Genomic DNA, 16310 nt, shown 5'->3' with positions numbered 1-16310 from the left:
AGAAACCTATGGCTCTCCATGTTATTAATATTTACTTTCATTCTGAATACGAGATGTCATTCTTGGATTGCTCCAAGTCAAAAAAGTGATGTTTATTTCCTGAATGTTAGGGATTATATATAATCAGTTATTTAAATGGAGACTAATCCATATCAGTATATTACTGAAAAGGGTAAAAAAACCCATGTAGTGCTTCTTTTTGTCACCACTTGTGATTCAGGACGGTCCATCCCACAATCATGTAGGAATGTAGGAGTAAGTTTAACCAACTGCATCAGAGTTGCAGCCATAATAAGTATTAATGTGTCCTGTAGAGACCTAAAACCATCAGAGCAGTCGATCACTTTTGTTTCCAAAGAGTGATCTGTGAGTTCAAAGGGCTCTATAAGAGCACATAGTGCAGGAGCTACAAGTTCGGTCTGCTCCTGTAAAGCCTGCGCTGTGTCTGCTGTGACAGTGAAGGAGTACACAGGGACATGGTCAGGTTTCACCTTACATCAGCTCAGTCTTGTGGATCTCAGCAATCCGCCGCTCCAGCTTCTCTGAGTGTTTGGGGAAGAACTGGAACTTGGAGCTGTAGCCCTCTGGGTGTTTCCCAGGGTCGTAGTCACCGATTTCAGCTGGGAAATGGGAAAAGAAGAGAAACAACACAAGCAGGTTGAGAATGACATTTCATTTGACCCTATAACCCACTTATTTCCAAAGTAAATACTTAAAGGCATTAATCAGGACTGAGGAAGAAATGACCACTCTTAACCTAAACTAAGTAAGTTAACTAAGTAAACTAACTAACTGAAATCGTTGAAATTTACTGAAGACACAAACTGTTTTCTTACTTTGTTCAAAGCACTGATTAGCTACATCAACTTGGTTTAATTTTTCAGGGATTTTGTAAGGCCATGGCACTGCTGCTGGTTATTGTTGCATGGGTTGTTGATATTTTCTCTGCTCTGAACATAATATCTACTGTAGTAACATGCAGAGAGGCACAGATTATGTATTGTGTGCTGAAGGGGAGCAATAGAAGGAAACAAAGCAGTAAAACTGCATCATTCCATGAACATTTAAATAACATGATGCATAAACACAAGTGGTTATGAAATATTCTTTCCTGCTGTGAGCAAATGGTGATGGAGGGCAGATGGTTCGCTGAATGAGTAAAACGTAGTTGGAATTCTGACAGTCAAATTTGGATATCAAACTTTTTTTGATACAAAAAATTTCTGCAATTAAAATGCTCAAATTTGGGGCGTCGTGTAGCGTAGTGGTTTAAGCAGGCGCCCCATGTGTAGAGGCTACAGTCCTCGCTGCAGTTGGCCCCGGTTCGAATCCCGCATCGGACGGCCTTTCGCTGCATGTCATTCCCCCTCTCTCTGCCTCCCTGTTTCCTGTCACTCTCCACTGTGCTGTCCATTAAAGGCATAAAAGCCCAAAAAAATATACTTTAAAATGCTCAAATTTCATCTTTGTATTCAATTAATGTACCAAGGGCATGTTTCACTTTCATCTTCATCGTGGTCATTCATCAAAACAGAGTTAATACCGTGGTGCATAGTGATCAATGATCATGCCTCAGCAAAACGAACTGAAAAAGAGAAAAGCCCACAGCGCACATTTGCAGAAGATGGAGAAATCAAGGTTTTGAATGCACCTTTGTGAAATAAAGGCACACACAAAAACCATCAGTGTGCATATTGAATAGGCCAAGGCTGACTCGAAGGAGCTCCGACCCTCAGATCTCTAACTGACAAAGATCAACATAGCTTAAGTCACCACATAATGGTGATTTATTGGAGTGTTGGAACTTTTAATATTTTATATTTGCTGTTTAAAGTCTTAATCTTTTAAGAACATGCATGAATACACCAAAAATGTGTGTGGAACAAAAACTTCTCTTGAATCGCCATGCATAAGTTATTAAGTTGGCATGTCTATGCCATAAACATACCTGCTAATGTTCTCTGCATCGCTGCAGCCTAGCTCACTAACAACTGGCATCAGATTACAGATGGTGGAGGAAAGACAGGGAGAGTTTGGCTACTTGTCTGCTCTCTGGGGAGTATACTGTACTGTACTGCTCAGGCAGCCGTCACTGTTGAAAACTTTGCAGAGCATTTTGTAGAGCCAAAACCCTCCCAGTTTATATGCACAGTAGACGTTTCTGATATGTTGACAGCGTCTAACAGTGAAACACCTGGTGAAGAAAAGCCTCACAGACAGCCACTGATTTGGCAAGACAGAGAGTTTATTCCCCTTTCTTTCTTTCTATGGTTATTACCAAATCATTTAACTAAACTGGTATTGTCTCTCCTCCGACATCACTCTCTATAATACTGCATGATCTGTTAAAACATACCCCTACAGTTAGCTAGTGCTGAGGTTTTTACCAAATTATCTAATGGTGTAACATATGAATAGATGCTATGGATATGCATAGATAGGCAAAACAAGCAAGTATCTTACACTGTATTGATGCTCTGTCTTGTGGGTAGGGCCACTGGCTGAGAGACAAAAGGCTGGCAGCTGATCTGCTCCTTAATGGATCTCACCTCTCAGCATGTTGATGATGTAGCCAAAATGACCAGAGGAGCCAAAAGGGTCAGCTTTTGTGCAAAATTGTCAGATTTTCTCAAAGGGAACTATGCTAATGAGTTTTTTTCATCAAATGCCGTGGATTTTTTTCAATAAGAACTGTATCTAAATTTATGCTGCTTAGGGTTTTAAAATTTATATTTTCAATTTAAGATAAAAACAACAAATCCAAATTCTCAAGGTCCCCAATTAAACAACAGCGGTGTACAAGCCTTCATACATCTCTGAAAACATGCTCTGCTTGCACATTTGCACACACCCACACAATAAAACTACACACAAGCACGCACACACTTTCATTGCTGGCAAGTGTTTATTAACAAGCCAGGGTCATATGGAAATCAAAGAGTCCATGGAAGGTCACAAACATTATGAAATATGGTAATTATAGTTACAGTCTTAGTTTGGGGTGATGATTCCCAAATGGGAGCACAAATATGGAGGATGAAAGCAGTCAACACTGAAATGAAATCAGCCGATTTACCATCAAAACAATTAGTGAGAAATAATATGGAAATGGCTGAAATGCACCAATGAGAGATAAATGTTCCACTGCTTGTGTTTCTGGTCAGCGTAGCAATGTCTGCCTAGTGTGAGGACATTTGTGCTTTTTTGATTTAAGTCTTTGTAGCATTTTGTATTCTTAAATGACCACACTGTCATACCTTGTAATATGTAGGCAGCCAACAGAGCAGCATCTGATGTCTTGCACAGGAGGCGACCATGGTAGAGATCCCTCTTAACCTGCAGGAAGACGAGATATCTGTGGAGTGGAACACAAAGAAACTAATGTGGGTCATTATTTAGATAGGATCAATATATTGATAGTTCTCTCCTTTGTAACACATGCTGGATGGTAACAACTTAATGTGAATAAAAGATTGCTGGGGGAGGAAATCCCTTTACTTAGTAAGTTAGGACCTGAATGATGAATTTAAAACGAGACAAGGACACACACAGCTCTTAGCTGTGTCCCAATTCAGGGCCCGCATCCTTGGGAGGCTGCATTTGAAGACCGATTGCGTCACAGCAGCGCAACTAGACTGTCCCGTTTGGAAGTCTCCTTCAAATGCAGCTGATAAATGCAGCCTTCTTTTCCTGGGCAATGAAGGATCCAACGGGTGGATCCTTTGACACCCAAAGGATCCAATGGGTGGATCCTTCATGGCACAACCTTTCCCAAGATTCATGCATGCCGGTAATGAAAACTGATCTACAACCATGCTAGCACTTCTGTAAGGCAGTGCCTTGGGCTGAATTGCTAATGTTAGCATACTCACAATGACAATGCTAACATAAACAGGCATAGGTTTTACCATGTTGGCTATGCTAGTTTAGCAAGTTAGCATGCTAAAATGAGTTAATTAGCACTTGTGGGAATGCCATCAACCAAAGTTGTGGACAAATTAAAAATTTGAAAAAACAAAATCATAGCATATAAGTAAAGGACTCAGTGTCCTTAAAAACAAGAAAAATCACGAGTGCGTATGACGCAGGTGGCTTTGTGTTTACCAGCCCACTTTAGATGCTGTATCTGTGGCTATTTCAGACAAGCTTCGGTTCTTCAAAGCTGTACACAGCAAAATGACTGGCAACAGCTCCATTAGTCTAGGGCCCTTTCACAACCCATCTGTAATTAATTTATAATTTGAATTTTGAAAAAATTAAATGAATGTGTGATTGGCAATCCAAAGTTATCTTTTGGAACATTAGGCACAGGACATGCCGGCTGCCTCGAGGCACAACTCCACCTAAAGCATAATCATTCTGAGAGCGGACAGTGATTTAAAATATGATTGCTGGTTCACACTGAAGTCCTCCGGGAGCAACTCAATCTTCTGGTCTCGTCCACAACATCCAGAGATTACTCATATGTCAATTTTCCCGCCCAGCATTCATTTCATACGCCTGTGATTCTGCTTGTCTCCGAGCAGCAAAGCAATAAATAGTATAGCAGCACTAAGCATTGCTATGAAAACTGCCAAAGTAGAGTTAGTGTGTATATTGAACATTTTTACATTATTGAATGCACAAGTTATCACCTGATGATATACCTAATGTCTGTAGTCTAAGTTATATGTCAATTACATTATGCTAATGGCCTTGATTTATAATAAGAGTGCTCGAGTAGGGGATCCTCATTCAAATACAGTTAATTAGTCAAATGTGTCTAGTCATCAGTCTTGCAACCTCATGGGATGTGTGTGTAAACTGCATGGTTCCTATGTCAAATTTCCTCTGAGCATAAAAAACAGAACTCTTGTGAAATAATAATTAAAACCTAAAAGGCACCATAAAAATCCACGTGAAATGTTGTTACCTTTCATCTTTTTGCTTATCTAATACGCATTTGTGTGTCTGTGAAATCCTCCAGTCAGAACAGATGGTGGAGGATGGAGGAGCTCTCCCTTGCCGGAGCTCTGCTCTACCAAGAAGAGCTGGATTGTGAATAAAAAGATTTGATTGCATGGCAACCAGTCGAGGGATGCGATTTAGAGGGATCTGTGCGCTCAGTAGCTCTCTGGCTCACTCCTCACAGCAGTTTGTTCAGCTGTCAAGGATGCCACACACAATATAGTGTTGGTGAGGAGCATCATGACACTGTAACTCATGAGAAAATGAGAGACTTGCACCCCCCCCTGCACACAGGCTCACTGTATGGACCTTGATACTGTCATGAAATGAATGTTGTGGTCTTTCTTTTGTAACTGCATCACTTTGTGCCTTTTCAACAGTTAGGATGGTTTTATATTGAAAATACTGTACTTCACATTACTTTATAAGATGGCTACTTTCACTCAGTAATAAAGACGGCACTTTTCCATGAAAATATGTCATAAAACTATTTTGCTTTTCAGTTTTTACTCAAAAGAACCAAGCAATTAAGGGATATAGGAAGACGAATGCTTTCAATAAGTATGGACTGAAAAGATTCTCAGTTCATACAAAAAAAACATTCTTCTTTAAAATCGCCATTAAACTGCAGTGCTGTTACTAATTTTTCAATAATCTAAACGCTTGCTGCAGAGGCATAAAAGAATGATAGTAAAATTTAAAAATACTTTTGATCTGATTTAATGAGACAAGAAAGTTAATAGACAGGCAGAAGATAGAAACATCCCCAGTGGTTCAATAAAATCAGTCTCTCACTGCGGAGACTGATTTGATTTTATATCTCCCAACTAGCGTTGCTCTACGTCAGCACTTTGAGACTGTGGTAACAACTCCCACAAAAAGAATGATATATGATGTGATCGTTCCTAGTTGGGTGGAACACATTAATCTCCATTGTTCAACAGCAGTCAGTAGCTTTAAAAAAATCGGGGCGTGTCCACGAAAACCCAGATTGATAAAAGTGAACACAAATGTGCCCTTTTCGGTTTGTGTCATCTATTTTTTGTTGCACTCGGTTCCGGATGAAAATGCTAAAAGACAAGGCAATTTTCTTTCCACATTGCCTGGTTGTGATTTATTTTTTTCTTGTTTCCAGTCTGTCCTTCCAGTTTGGTAATTCCTACTCCCATCTCAATATAATCACACACATCACGACCTCTCGCTGAAATGGCTCGGGCGTCTCAAATGGCCGTCAAGTGATTGCTCCTGACTGCCTTCTACTGCAGGGCTTGATTTTTCTTGTCCTGTACCACTCCCAATTACACAAGGTAAGAGACATCGCTTCTTCACATGATGTTTGATACCAGCATTGAGTTCACAAACAAACCAACAGGTAGCTGCTACGAATAAATAGATCTGTGCTACCACAGGAAAAAAACAATATCACAGGGATTTCTAAGGATGTTCTGGTTGTCTGCGGAAAGGTTGGTAAAAAAATATTCTGTTAGTATTATACGTTTGGAAAACTGTTTCAGAAAACTGTGAGCTCAGCCTATGAAAATACAGGTGCCAGTTTCCCCAAATCTGCATGATATATGGTTCAACAGCAACAACAACAACAACATGTTGCAACATGAGTTATTTCAAGTCTCACTGGCCCATGCATCAGTATATACTCTGTGTGTGCACTTGACTGTGCAACCTTTTTTTTCCACAACTTTACCGATGTTTTCTATATTTTAGTTGTGTAAATACATGATGGCAGATGCCTCTGTGCACACTCACATCATGTTCATACCCTCTTTAGTCCTTTAGCCCAATTAAATGGCTGCGGTCATGATGGCATATTTCACACTGACAAACTGGTGACACACATGGCTAATTACGCCTTCATTAAACTCTACTGCCTTTGGTGCTACTTGCTTGTAGCATACAGTATGATTGGTTTAACTCAGCTGGATGAAAAACAAACCTCTGAAGAGGTATAAACATGTCACTGCCCTCAGTTTCAGTGAGAGAAATGCAAAGTTTGACTTACGTTTAACTTCTATTTCTGAACTCCACTCTCCCCACCTGCTGCCCACTGAGCTATCTTAAAATCTTACCTGGTGATTTCCTCTTTCAGAGCAGCAGGGTCAGGTGGGTAAAACTTGACACGTAAACACATAGTGAATGGTGGCTGGGCTGTGGAGGAAAGACAAATGTTTTATATTTTGCATATGTTTTGTAATAATTCTACTGTTGCTGATCTGATACTTGTGATGTGTTTTTCTTTTATTTTGTCAGTTTCGCATTATATGTTTTGCCACTTTTATTCTGGTCAAATATTATATTTTAGAAGTGGATTCAACCAAAGGAAATCACACACTAATCAGGTATGTTAAATAAAATACTTACATTTCATTTGTTTGGCAATTGACTTTGAAAACTCCAACCAGTGCTGAAAGGGAGAGAAAGAGATGTGAAGAATCTATAGCTGATAAACTGTCAGTCTGGAGTCTGATTGCTCAGCAGCTGAGCATGATGACTTGAAATCTATAGCCGGAAGGCGCAGTGGAATTACTCCCATCTCCTTGCCTTCTGTTTATTTAAACTCCCTCCAACGCCACGCAGAGAGTAGATGAAAGAAAGCTGTTTGGAAGATAATCAGGGGGGGCACTGTTTTCTGTCAGAGTGCTAAACATCATGAGTCCAAACTGGCTCTAATCAGTGAGATGATGACACGCTGAAAATAATGGGCGACCGCTCCTCACAATGATGCTACACCACCTTTGTTATCGTTTTTTTTTTTTTTTTTTTCACCTGCATTGACGTCTCTCAGCTGGCCGATGTCTTCGCTGCTAAAATGCAGCGAGAATCTGCAGAGCGCAGAACATTTTCAAGCCCTGCAAAGCATTTGTAATCCTATTCACAGCTGAAAAGTGCACGATAAACAAATACTCAGTTCAAACTGTGCAGATTCACCAAGGACTGTATGTGTTCATTTCTGTGATTGATACTCATTAAATGGGCAGGCCTCTCAAAGGCTTGCATAGTTGACCTGCAGGCCTACAGTATCTGCCTGTGCTGAATATTTATGAAATAGAAAAAAAGACTCATTAGACCAGTTAGACTTGGCATTTTTACCTAACATCCTTCAATAAAGTATCTGTCACTGATTTAATTGATAATGTACCTGGTGATATGCAGACTCTAAAAGAAAATGTAGAGATGGTAAGGACTGACTGGAACAGCCACAGAGCTTCCTTCTTATATCCCTGTATTACTTTTTGGCCTTTTACATTTGAACAGTGTTGTCATCCATTAAAATCAACTGTAGCTTATTTAAAGGAGCAAATCATATAGTTTACATAAGGTAATCTTTAATTCAATGGGACAAATGACTAATTTGTACTCATAAAGGTAAACTGAAGCTCCCACAAGTGGAAAAGCTTAAGAAGTGGATGTCACATCATGTAACTCACTGAAATTTAGTTGGCTTTATTATATATATAAAAACTTACCCTTTGCTTGTCTGGGTCAACATATCTGATGCCAAAGTAGTCTTTCTCCAGCAGGTTGAGATGATGGCAAATTAGGTCAAACAGGTACTGTCCCTTGGCATCCCGCTGAAAGAGAAATGATATGAGAAAATTCATAAAATGCACTTCCTATTGAGGGACAGTGGAGCGAAGGAAATAGAAAAAAAAAAAAAAGGAAGACTCCACAGCCCTCATCGTTTCCACCCTAATATCTCCATATTCACAGACACAGTTAATGAACCGCCAGCAGATCAATGGTGCATATGTGTGAACACGCAGCTCCAAAGTCTACACTCTGCCCAGGAAGAGCAGCAAACAACATCACACATCATAAAATATCAAAGACATTTCACAAACATGTTGATATTGTCACATCAAACATGATTTTCTTCCCCTGTCATCAAGAAGTCCATTTTTTTGGAGCGTCTGAGAAGTCAAAACGGCCAGCAGAAAATGTTTTAATATTTCACTACCCTCAAGGGAGATATATGAGGGCTATCAAATATTCATATCCAGGCAGCAGCCATCTGTGAAAGCTTTGAGAGATTTTCTGCTGCAGAAAAAGACCTGAAAAAGCAGTGAGACAAGGTGTAGGGTAGAAAAAAGGGAGGCTGATAAAGGAGAGGAAGCCTTTGACATGCAATGCAGTACAAACATTTGACCATTACAAATGTATGAATACTGTTTATATATTTTCTTGTCATCATTAAAGCACCAGGAAATACTAGGTTTACCTGTTGTTAACTGAGAAAACCTCTGAATTAGTTAAAGTGCGGAGAAACCAAATCCAAATATACAGTGTTCTAGATCAGGTGTGACAGTGGAGAGGAAGCAGGCCTGCCGTCCTGGCACTGGCAGCTTAACGCAAAGCCGCATCTTCCCCAAAACACTCATTAAAAACTATTTTCAATGGAGTATTTATTTACATTTAACTGCAACAAACGGCCATTTATCAAAATATCTGTAGCCCCCCTCAGGCTTGTCGTATAAACCGCAGGTGAGGAGGCGCACACCCATGGCTGCAGACTGCAGCTCAGAGTCCTAACATGAATCTGTACTGAGCAGGTTTAAAAGCATCCTGTTCACATTCATCTGCTGAGGGAGGAAAGCTTCTCTGTGCTCAGCCTGAGACGTGTACAAGCAGGATTTTGTGACGTTACCAGCAGCTTGGAAGCCAACTGTGGTCCAGTATGAAAAGTTAGAAAAGTGTGACGTGAAAACCTCCACTGCACATACACCGAGAATGAACGTTTCAGTGAATTTCTGAAATGCGCAGTACTGGCATTTTCATGGTCTCACAGGGAAAGGGAACAGGTGTAATTTTAAGAAATTTAAATTTCACTTTTTTTGGGGGAAAAAACATATCAGACCAATATTATTCCAAGCACAGTAAAGTTTATGTCCTAAAAAATGTCTGTATACCTGCATAGTGAGTATGTGCACATCCACTGGAAATGTTATATACCATGTGCACTATGGGATACAGTGTTTCCTTCTTTAGGGGTAAGGGACACTATAAAATATCCTGCTCTGCCCTTTAGAAGAGACACTGTGTTCACATAAGTGACACAAAACTGCACAGTCAGAGAAAGTCAAACGCAGATATATGAGAGCGGAGGGAAGAAAAGAGAAGAGAAAGACAAAACCAAACAGAAAGAGTGAGAGACCAAGTAAAGAGAGGGAAAGAAAACAGAGAAAGGAGAGAGAGAAGACTAAGCAAGGCCCCTGATTGGTCCCTCTATAGCATACCACAGCACAGTAGCCAAAGAAAGAGAGAACAGGGGCCCATGTATGAGCCATTTTCAGATACGATCCCTGTTGAGACACATTAGACAACGTGAGAATCTCTATGATGAGGCCTGTTCACACCTCGGTTTCACTCAATATCAGATCAAATGACAGAACAAACAGCCCCCAGGTGACGTGGTATAACACTGTCAGGGTGCCCTAAGATTAGAGTTATTGTCTCTCTTTGAATTGTGTTAAACCAAAGTTAATCTGCAGTTTCATGACCAAAGAGAGCCTGCTGTAAAAGGCTGCTTATTTCATCAAAATTTATTTTTTTCCTTTAATTTTAATTCTTGTCCTGTTTGTGTTCAGCTCAGAATTTACCGGTTCTTTCTATTACTTCCCTCCGGTCTCGAATTTCCTCTCGTCTCTGTAGGTTTATGAATCAGATTCAGGAATCCCCAGGATTTTTCACTCAAGTTCAAGCTGACAAGTTAAAACCTTTTCAAGTAGAGCATACATGTCTTCATGTAAAACTCATGTCCCTCTGGCAAATTCGCACCTAATCCTGTCTTTCCACGGACTTTGGGAGCAATTGTGCCGCCTCCAAAAAAAAGCTTCTGTCTGGTTTGATGGACCTGCCAAAGGATAGTAAATATAAAGATTAGGCTATATCACATTAAAGTCCACCAGCATCAAGGAGATATATGCATGAATTAAGTCCAGGGATGTGATTCATTAAAGATAAATGTAAGTTTCCAGTGTTTTTAATGAAATCTTTGAGCCAGAAGAACTCAACCAAAGCACAACCCAACATCAACCTATCAGGTTCAGTTGTGTCAAGCAGTGCACTGGCCAGACCTTTCCCAGGATGCACCGGGCTGACCCTCCATCTCTGTCAGTGTGTCTGTATGTCACTGTCACGACATACACCCTGACACACCAGGACAGGCCTGCTGAGTAGCCCAGCAGCAAAAATAGAAATGCAAGCATCCGTGTGCAGTCTAACACACACACACACACACACACACACACACACACACACACACACACACACACACACACACACACACACAGAGCATCAATCCTTCTTGCTCTGTTATAAGTGTCTGTGGTACACCTGTGAAACCTCGAGATCCACAACATTTTCAGAGCCTGTACCTCCCACTCGCTCCATCTGCTGTGCACTGTAGTGTAAACTACAGCGATGCCCAAAAAAGCCTTCGCAATTAATCATGTTGTCTTTGTGTTTCCTCCTATGTGTGCACCAATGTGTTTGTATATGAAATGCCCAAGTGTGTGTGTGTGTTTGTGAAAGAGAAAGATTAGTTACTGATGATCCAAATCCAAAGTTAGTGGTTATGAAACAACAACAGAGAGGCAGGGTGATTTATCTCAGTCCAACACTTAAGCAAATAAATGAAAACGAATGAAACGCATTAATAGAAACCATTCATGAACAAAGCCTGAGAAAAAAAAATCTCACTCAGAAGCTGCAGTGCTTTTTATAGCAGCAGCGCAACTTGAACATACACCGTTTCTACAATGGATTTATCAGCTGTTTCAACAGATTTAAAATGGTACGACTTAATAAAGAGCTTCTGATCTTGAGTTTCTATTGTGCATTACAATGAGTGCAGGTAATCCTATTGTTCCTGGTAATTTACCTGACTCTGCACTCTGATGCGGTTTGTAATGACGCGATCGAAGCACAGTCTAACTTTGTTCTGAGGCTCGACTAAACGGTGATGGAACAGAGCAGAAGAGTCTCTCTCGTGCGGAGGCAGCTGGCCAAACACTTGTAATGTATATGTGGTGTTGTTTTGCATAATGATGCGACACACTGGATTTCAGTGCACTGACCAGGGCTCCACTGGGACACAAAGGGAGGCTCTGAGGCAGAAACATTATCGATCTAAAGTTAAGTGTTCTTCAACATCCTTATGAGATTCAAACCCTGAGCATAGCTGCAATACACCAGTGGCTGCAGAGAGGAAATATTATACGTTGCCAGTTAAAGCTGTGTTTTATTGTTTTTGAGTATATAAACTGCAGATCTATTATGTGGTTTGTGATCATGTGATTCCAGTGTGGGAATTGCTTCTCTCACTGTTTTCTCTCCCTTAGGTTTTATTGCTGTGGTGGAAATAATTAGATCCATGCTATCTTTGGATTAAAAGCCTCTTACTGCCAAAACATCAAGAAATAAAATAACTTGCTATTGAGATAAATGGGCCTACAGTTTAGAACATACACAATAAGCTTTGCAGTGGGATTGATTTTTGTTTTATTCTGCAACATAAGGGTTTTAGTCTGACTGCAGAGCGTATTGTGAAGAAATCCTTAATGATGCATTCCATCATATAAAACTGAAGGTGTCATTCTGCAGGTATGCAGCATCCATATCTGCCGCTACAACACTAATTATTGTTATTATTATTATTCATTGCGACTATTGCTATCATGCTATCACATTACATAACTATTATTATTGACAACGCCATTACCTATGAGTATTACTATTACTATCTTAACTGTATCAACATATCAACTGTATATACAGCTGTTCCTGGTCTCTCTCTCTCTCCTGAGCTCTGTTGGAGGCCTCTTCCTTTTAAAAGGAAGCTCATTGTGGGAGCTGTTGGGTTTTCCTCCATAATATTGTAAGGTCTTGACCATACCTTGTTAAGTGCCTGCAGATAATGTTTGTTATGATTTGGCGCTGTAGAAATAAAATTGAATTGAACTGACATTGCATTAACCTTGATATTTAAGGTTAATGTATGTTGTTTATGTATGTATGTATTTAATGTTATGTTTTTCTGTTACTTTTAAAAGAGGAAGAAAAATCTAAAAAAAGAGACAGTGGAGAACTGTAATCAGTCTGCGGTAATTGGGCTTTAAAAAGAGATTTATTGAGTTGGTTTTTAATCAGTAAAGCTACATCATATTTCAGAGTAAACAAAGTGTGGATTAAACACAAGCCCAATGTCATCTTATCACACTGCTTTGCAGAGAACTGGAACTATTAATGAGCTTAATGTTTGCATGTTTTCTATGGGTTCATTTGGAATCAGACTGAATTGACAAAGTCGCTAACAGACTTCATAAAAAAAAGAAAAAGCAGCTGAATAGACATGAATCTCTGTTTACTCCATGCAAGCATTGTGCCAGCTTTCATGCTTCCATACAAGTCATGGCTCTTTAGATGTAGATCCCTTTTAATCTGCTGGAGTCACTAAATAACTGTAGAGTTTTTTGACACCCTTATTCAACCACAAGTCTGGAATATAATAAAGGCCAGCTGGCTGATGGCCCTCATGTAAGAGTAGTTTGGGTTTTGATCCGTGGAGCTTCCTACAACATATTTATACTAGTTTTAAATAACAGTGTTTCCACTAATCACACTCAGTTTGACAGTTTGACCAAATCAATTTGACAGAGTAATTCAACTCCCTTCTTCAACTACTTCTAAGACCGGAGTGCAGCTTTACAGTGTGTAGAGATTCAAGAGATGCCACATTTTGTTGTCTCAGTTCTTACTGAAAATCAAAAACAACTTACTTTATATTGTGATATATATCAACTAATAACTAATATCACATATTGTGACAAACATGTCTGCCGTACGAGCTTGCCCAGCTGTAAGCAGCACCACCAACCACATTATCACACTAAACAAACAGCATCTAGTACAATGTCATGTTATGGCGCTGTGTATGCTGGCAGCTTTGAAAAATAATAATAATAATAAAATAAAGGAGGTGGGTCATGATTACATGTCAGCTTCCATTCACTTCATGGGGAAGTCATTAAGGTGTGGTATTTGGGCTCATCGTTGTCCCCTGATCAGGACAAATGGATGGCCTGGAGGCCCTGCATGCTACGTGCTGTGTGCTCGTGTGTACGAGACTGCTTGCACCTCAGATTACAACTGAATATAGGAGACAAGATAAATCTTAACACCTCATGGATATGGATTCTAATAGAGATGGGTCAAGCTATAGCATCAACCTCAATGAACAGTTAGCCTCTGGGATTCAAGAATCATCAGAGGCGGTATCAGCAGACCAGTGGGACTAAAGCAGCTTTTGAGATCACAGAAGTAATGTCTTAGATGTGGGAAAAGAGGAGGGCTTGGTCTTTCAGTTGACCTAAAGGTGATGAAGGTCATTTCTTCCTGAGTGAGGGTATGATGAAATATGAGAGTGACAGAAGATTGTTGCAGTTGTGTGTTTTGTCCTGGACTCTTGTGGTGAGGAGGAAGCACTAAGATAAAGCTCTTCATTTACCGGTCGATATGTTTTTAACCCTTAGGGAGGAGGTGAGGAACTCAGACAACAAGAACCAGGAAGAGCAGAACCACTGCAGCTTAGCGCCGCAAGAAGCCAATTGAAGTGATTTAGGCGCCTGATGCCTCCTGGATGACTAACATGTCTAACTGATGAGAGACCCTGTCGCAGCAGCAGCAAAGTAACCTCCAGTAGAATTAGCAGTTAGGATTATCCCAGCATTACTAGTAGCAGAAGTGGTAGTTAACATAGTGCACTTTTGTGTGCACATGTTCATGTATGTAATGTGTTTCTTATGAGACGTATGTCATATGTTAGTGATAAAAGTAATAATAGTTTGAGGGTGTGAGAGGCGCGCAGCCGTGATATTAGCCACAGTGACTCATGGGTAAATGAGATTAGTGCAGGCCTGTCAGTGGGAGAGGAATGTATTAAACAAGCAGAGGCCTGTAAGTGCTTTATGGAAGCACGCGCAGCGCTTCATCACAGCTACAATAAAAGTGATAAACGGAGTGCTGGAAATAACCCAGACTGGGGCCAAAATGATCACTGTGGTCCTTAGTGGAGCGTCAGCAGCAGCACGCCGCTCTCTTAGCCCTGGCCATGCCTTGCGTCAGATTAATTATTGAGAGGGGTTCCATATCAGCTTGGGAAACACCACATCAATAAATGATGGTGTAATTTTAAGCTACAGCATGGAAATTGCAACAACTGAGCAAATGGTCCTGAATGGTTACTGCTTCTATAGCAGCGTCTGGTAACACTGGTGCTCGACGATGATTTGTTTTAGCTTCATATTAACATGTAGCTCTGAGCTCCTGGGTAGCAGCGGATTAAGTCGAAGAATGGTTTATGGTGGTCTTAAACAACACCCGCTTCTTGGGGGCTGATCCACAGTGTTTTGATAGTTAGCATATCTCAGTGCTCCACTTTATGATCTTTATGCTGATTTTTTTACTGTCCCTAAAGTTCCTGCTTCCAGGGCTGCCAGCAGCAAAGCCTGTAAATGGCTTATTCTAATCTTATGATATGGTAATGTGTACTTCCTATACTCTGGAGAAAAGCCACAGAAGTGAAAGTCCGTAGTGGATGCTCCTGTCAGTCACCAGCTGAATAGTATCAAGATCAACGTGTTTTCCCTGGAAACTGAAAGGAAGCAATAAATATAAATCAGTGACAGTATATTACAATGCTGCCTTCACATTGGTCAAGTAGATACCTATGTTATATGTACACATTTTGAATTACTTCGAAGTAATGAAAAACTAGCAGGATAGAAACCTGTTTTGGGTCGTCATGCCAAGCTAAGCTAACCAGCCGCTGACTACAGCTTCATATTCAACAGACAGATAAGATCAGTCTGCTCAGCTTAACTCTCTGTTAGAAACTTCCTGTATTCCTGTAACAATAATCTGTAACTTGAAGGGAGAACAGTATTCCTACATCCTTTATTTCTACATATTTATGGATTGCGTTTTACCTCTAACATGTTAGTCAGCCAGACAGTGAGTGAGGGCTGCTCTAAAGGAATCTCTTTGAAAGAGTAGAAGTTATTTCATGAGTGACACCACTTCAGTACAGCCCATCTAAGGCCACACTACAGTACAAAAACAAGACTATGTCCAAACCCAGTATTTGGTTTGACCACGTCGTATAGGCCTTCAGGACAATACTGGCGACTCTGTTCTGTCATGGTCTCAGCCTGGAGGCTCCAGGGTTTTGGTTTTTTGGACTTTCTTGGTTTGGTTTTCTGTGTTTTGGGTTTCTGTTCTGGGTTTTGAGTGTTTCTGGTGTCTAGTTTTGTCTTCCCTGTCTTGTGCTCTATTTCCCCGTGCACTTCCTG

General features: G+C 40.3%; 1 protein-coding gene across 1 annotated transcript in view; it reads right to left on the bottom strand.

Annotated features, from left to right (window-relative positions):
- LOC130173497 (FERM domain-containing protein 5-like) overlaps window positions 1-16310 on the bottom strand; it is a 67559-nt gene that overhangs the window by 12095 nt on the left and 39154 nt on the right. Inside the window, exons 2-6 of the mRNA XM_056382845.1 lie at window positions 8430-8534; window positions 7324-7366; window positions 7032-7110; window positions 3258-3355; window positions 497-620 (exon numbers count right to left, since the gene is read on the bottom strand). Coding sequence (XP_056238820.1) covers window positions 497-620; window positions 3258-3355; window positions 7032-7110; window positions 7324-7366; window positions 8430-8534 — 449 coding nt within the window. The remainder of the gene's footprint in view (window positions 1-496; window positions 621-3257; window positions 3356-7031; window positions 7111-7323; window positions 7367-8429; window positions 8535-16310) is intronic.

This window comes from Seriola aureovittata, chromosome 1 (assembly GCF_021018895.1).
Source record: "Seriola aureovittata isolate HTS-2021-v1 ecotype China chromosome 1, ASM2101889v1, whole genome shotgun sequence".
NCBI lineage: Eukaryota > Metazoa > Chordata > Actinopteri > Carangiformes > Carangidae > Seriola > Seriola aureovittata.
This window is presented reverse-complemented; position numbering and strand designations above follow the sequence as displayed.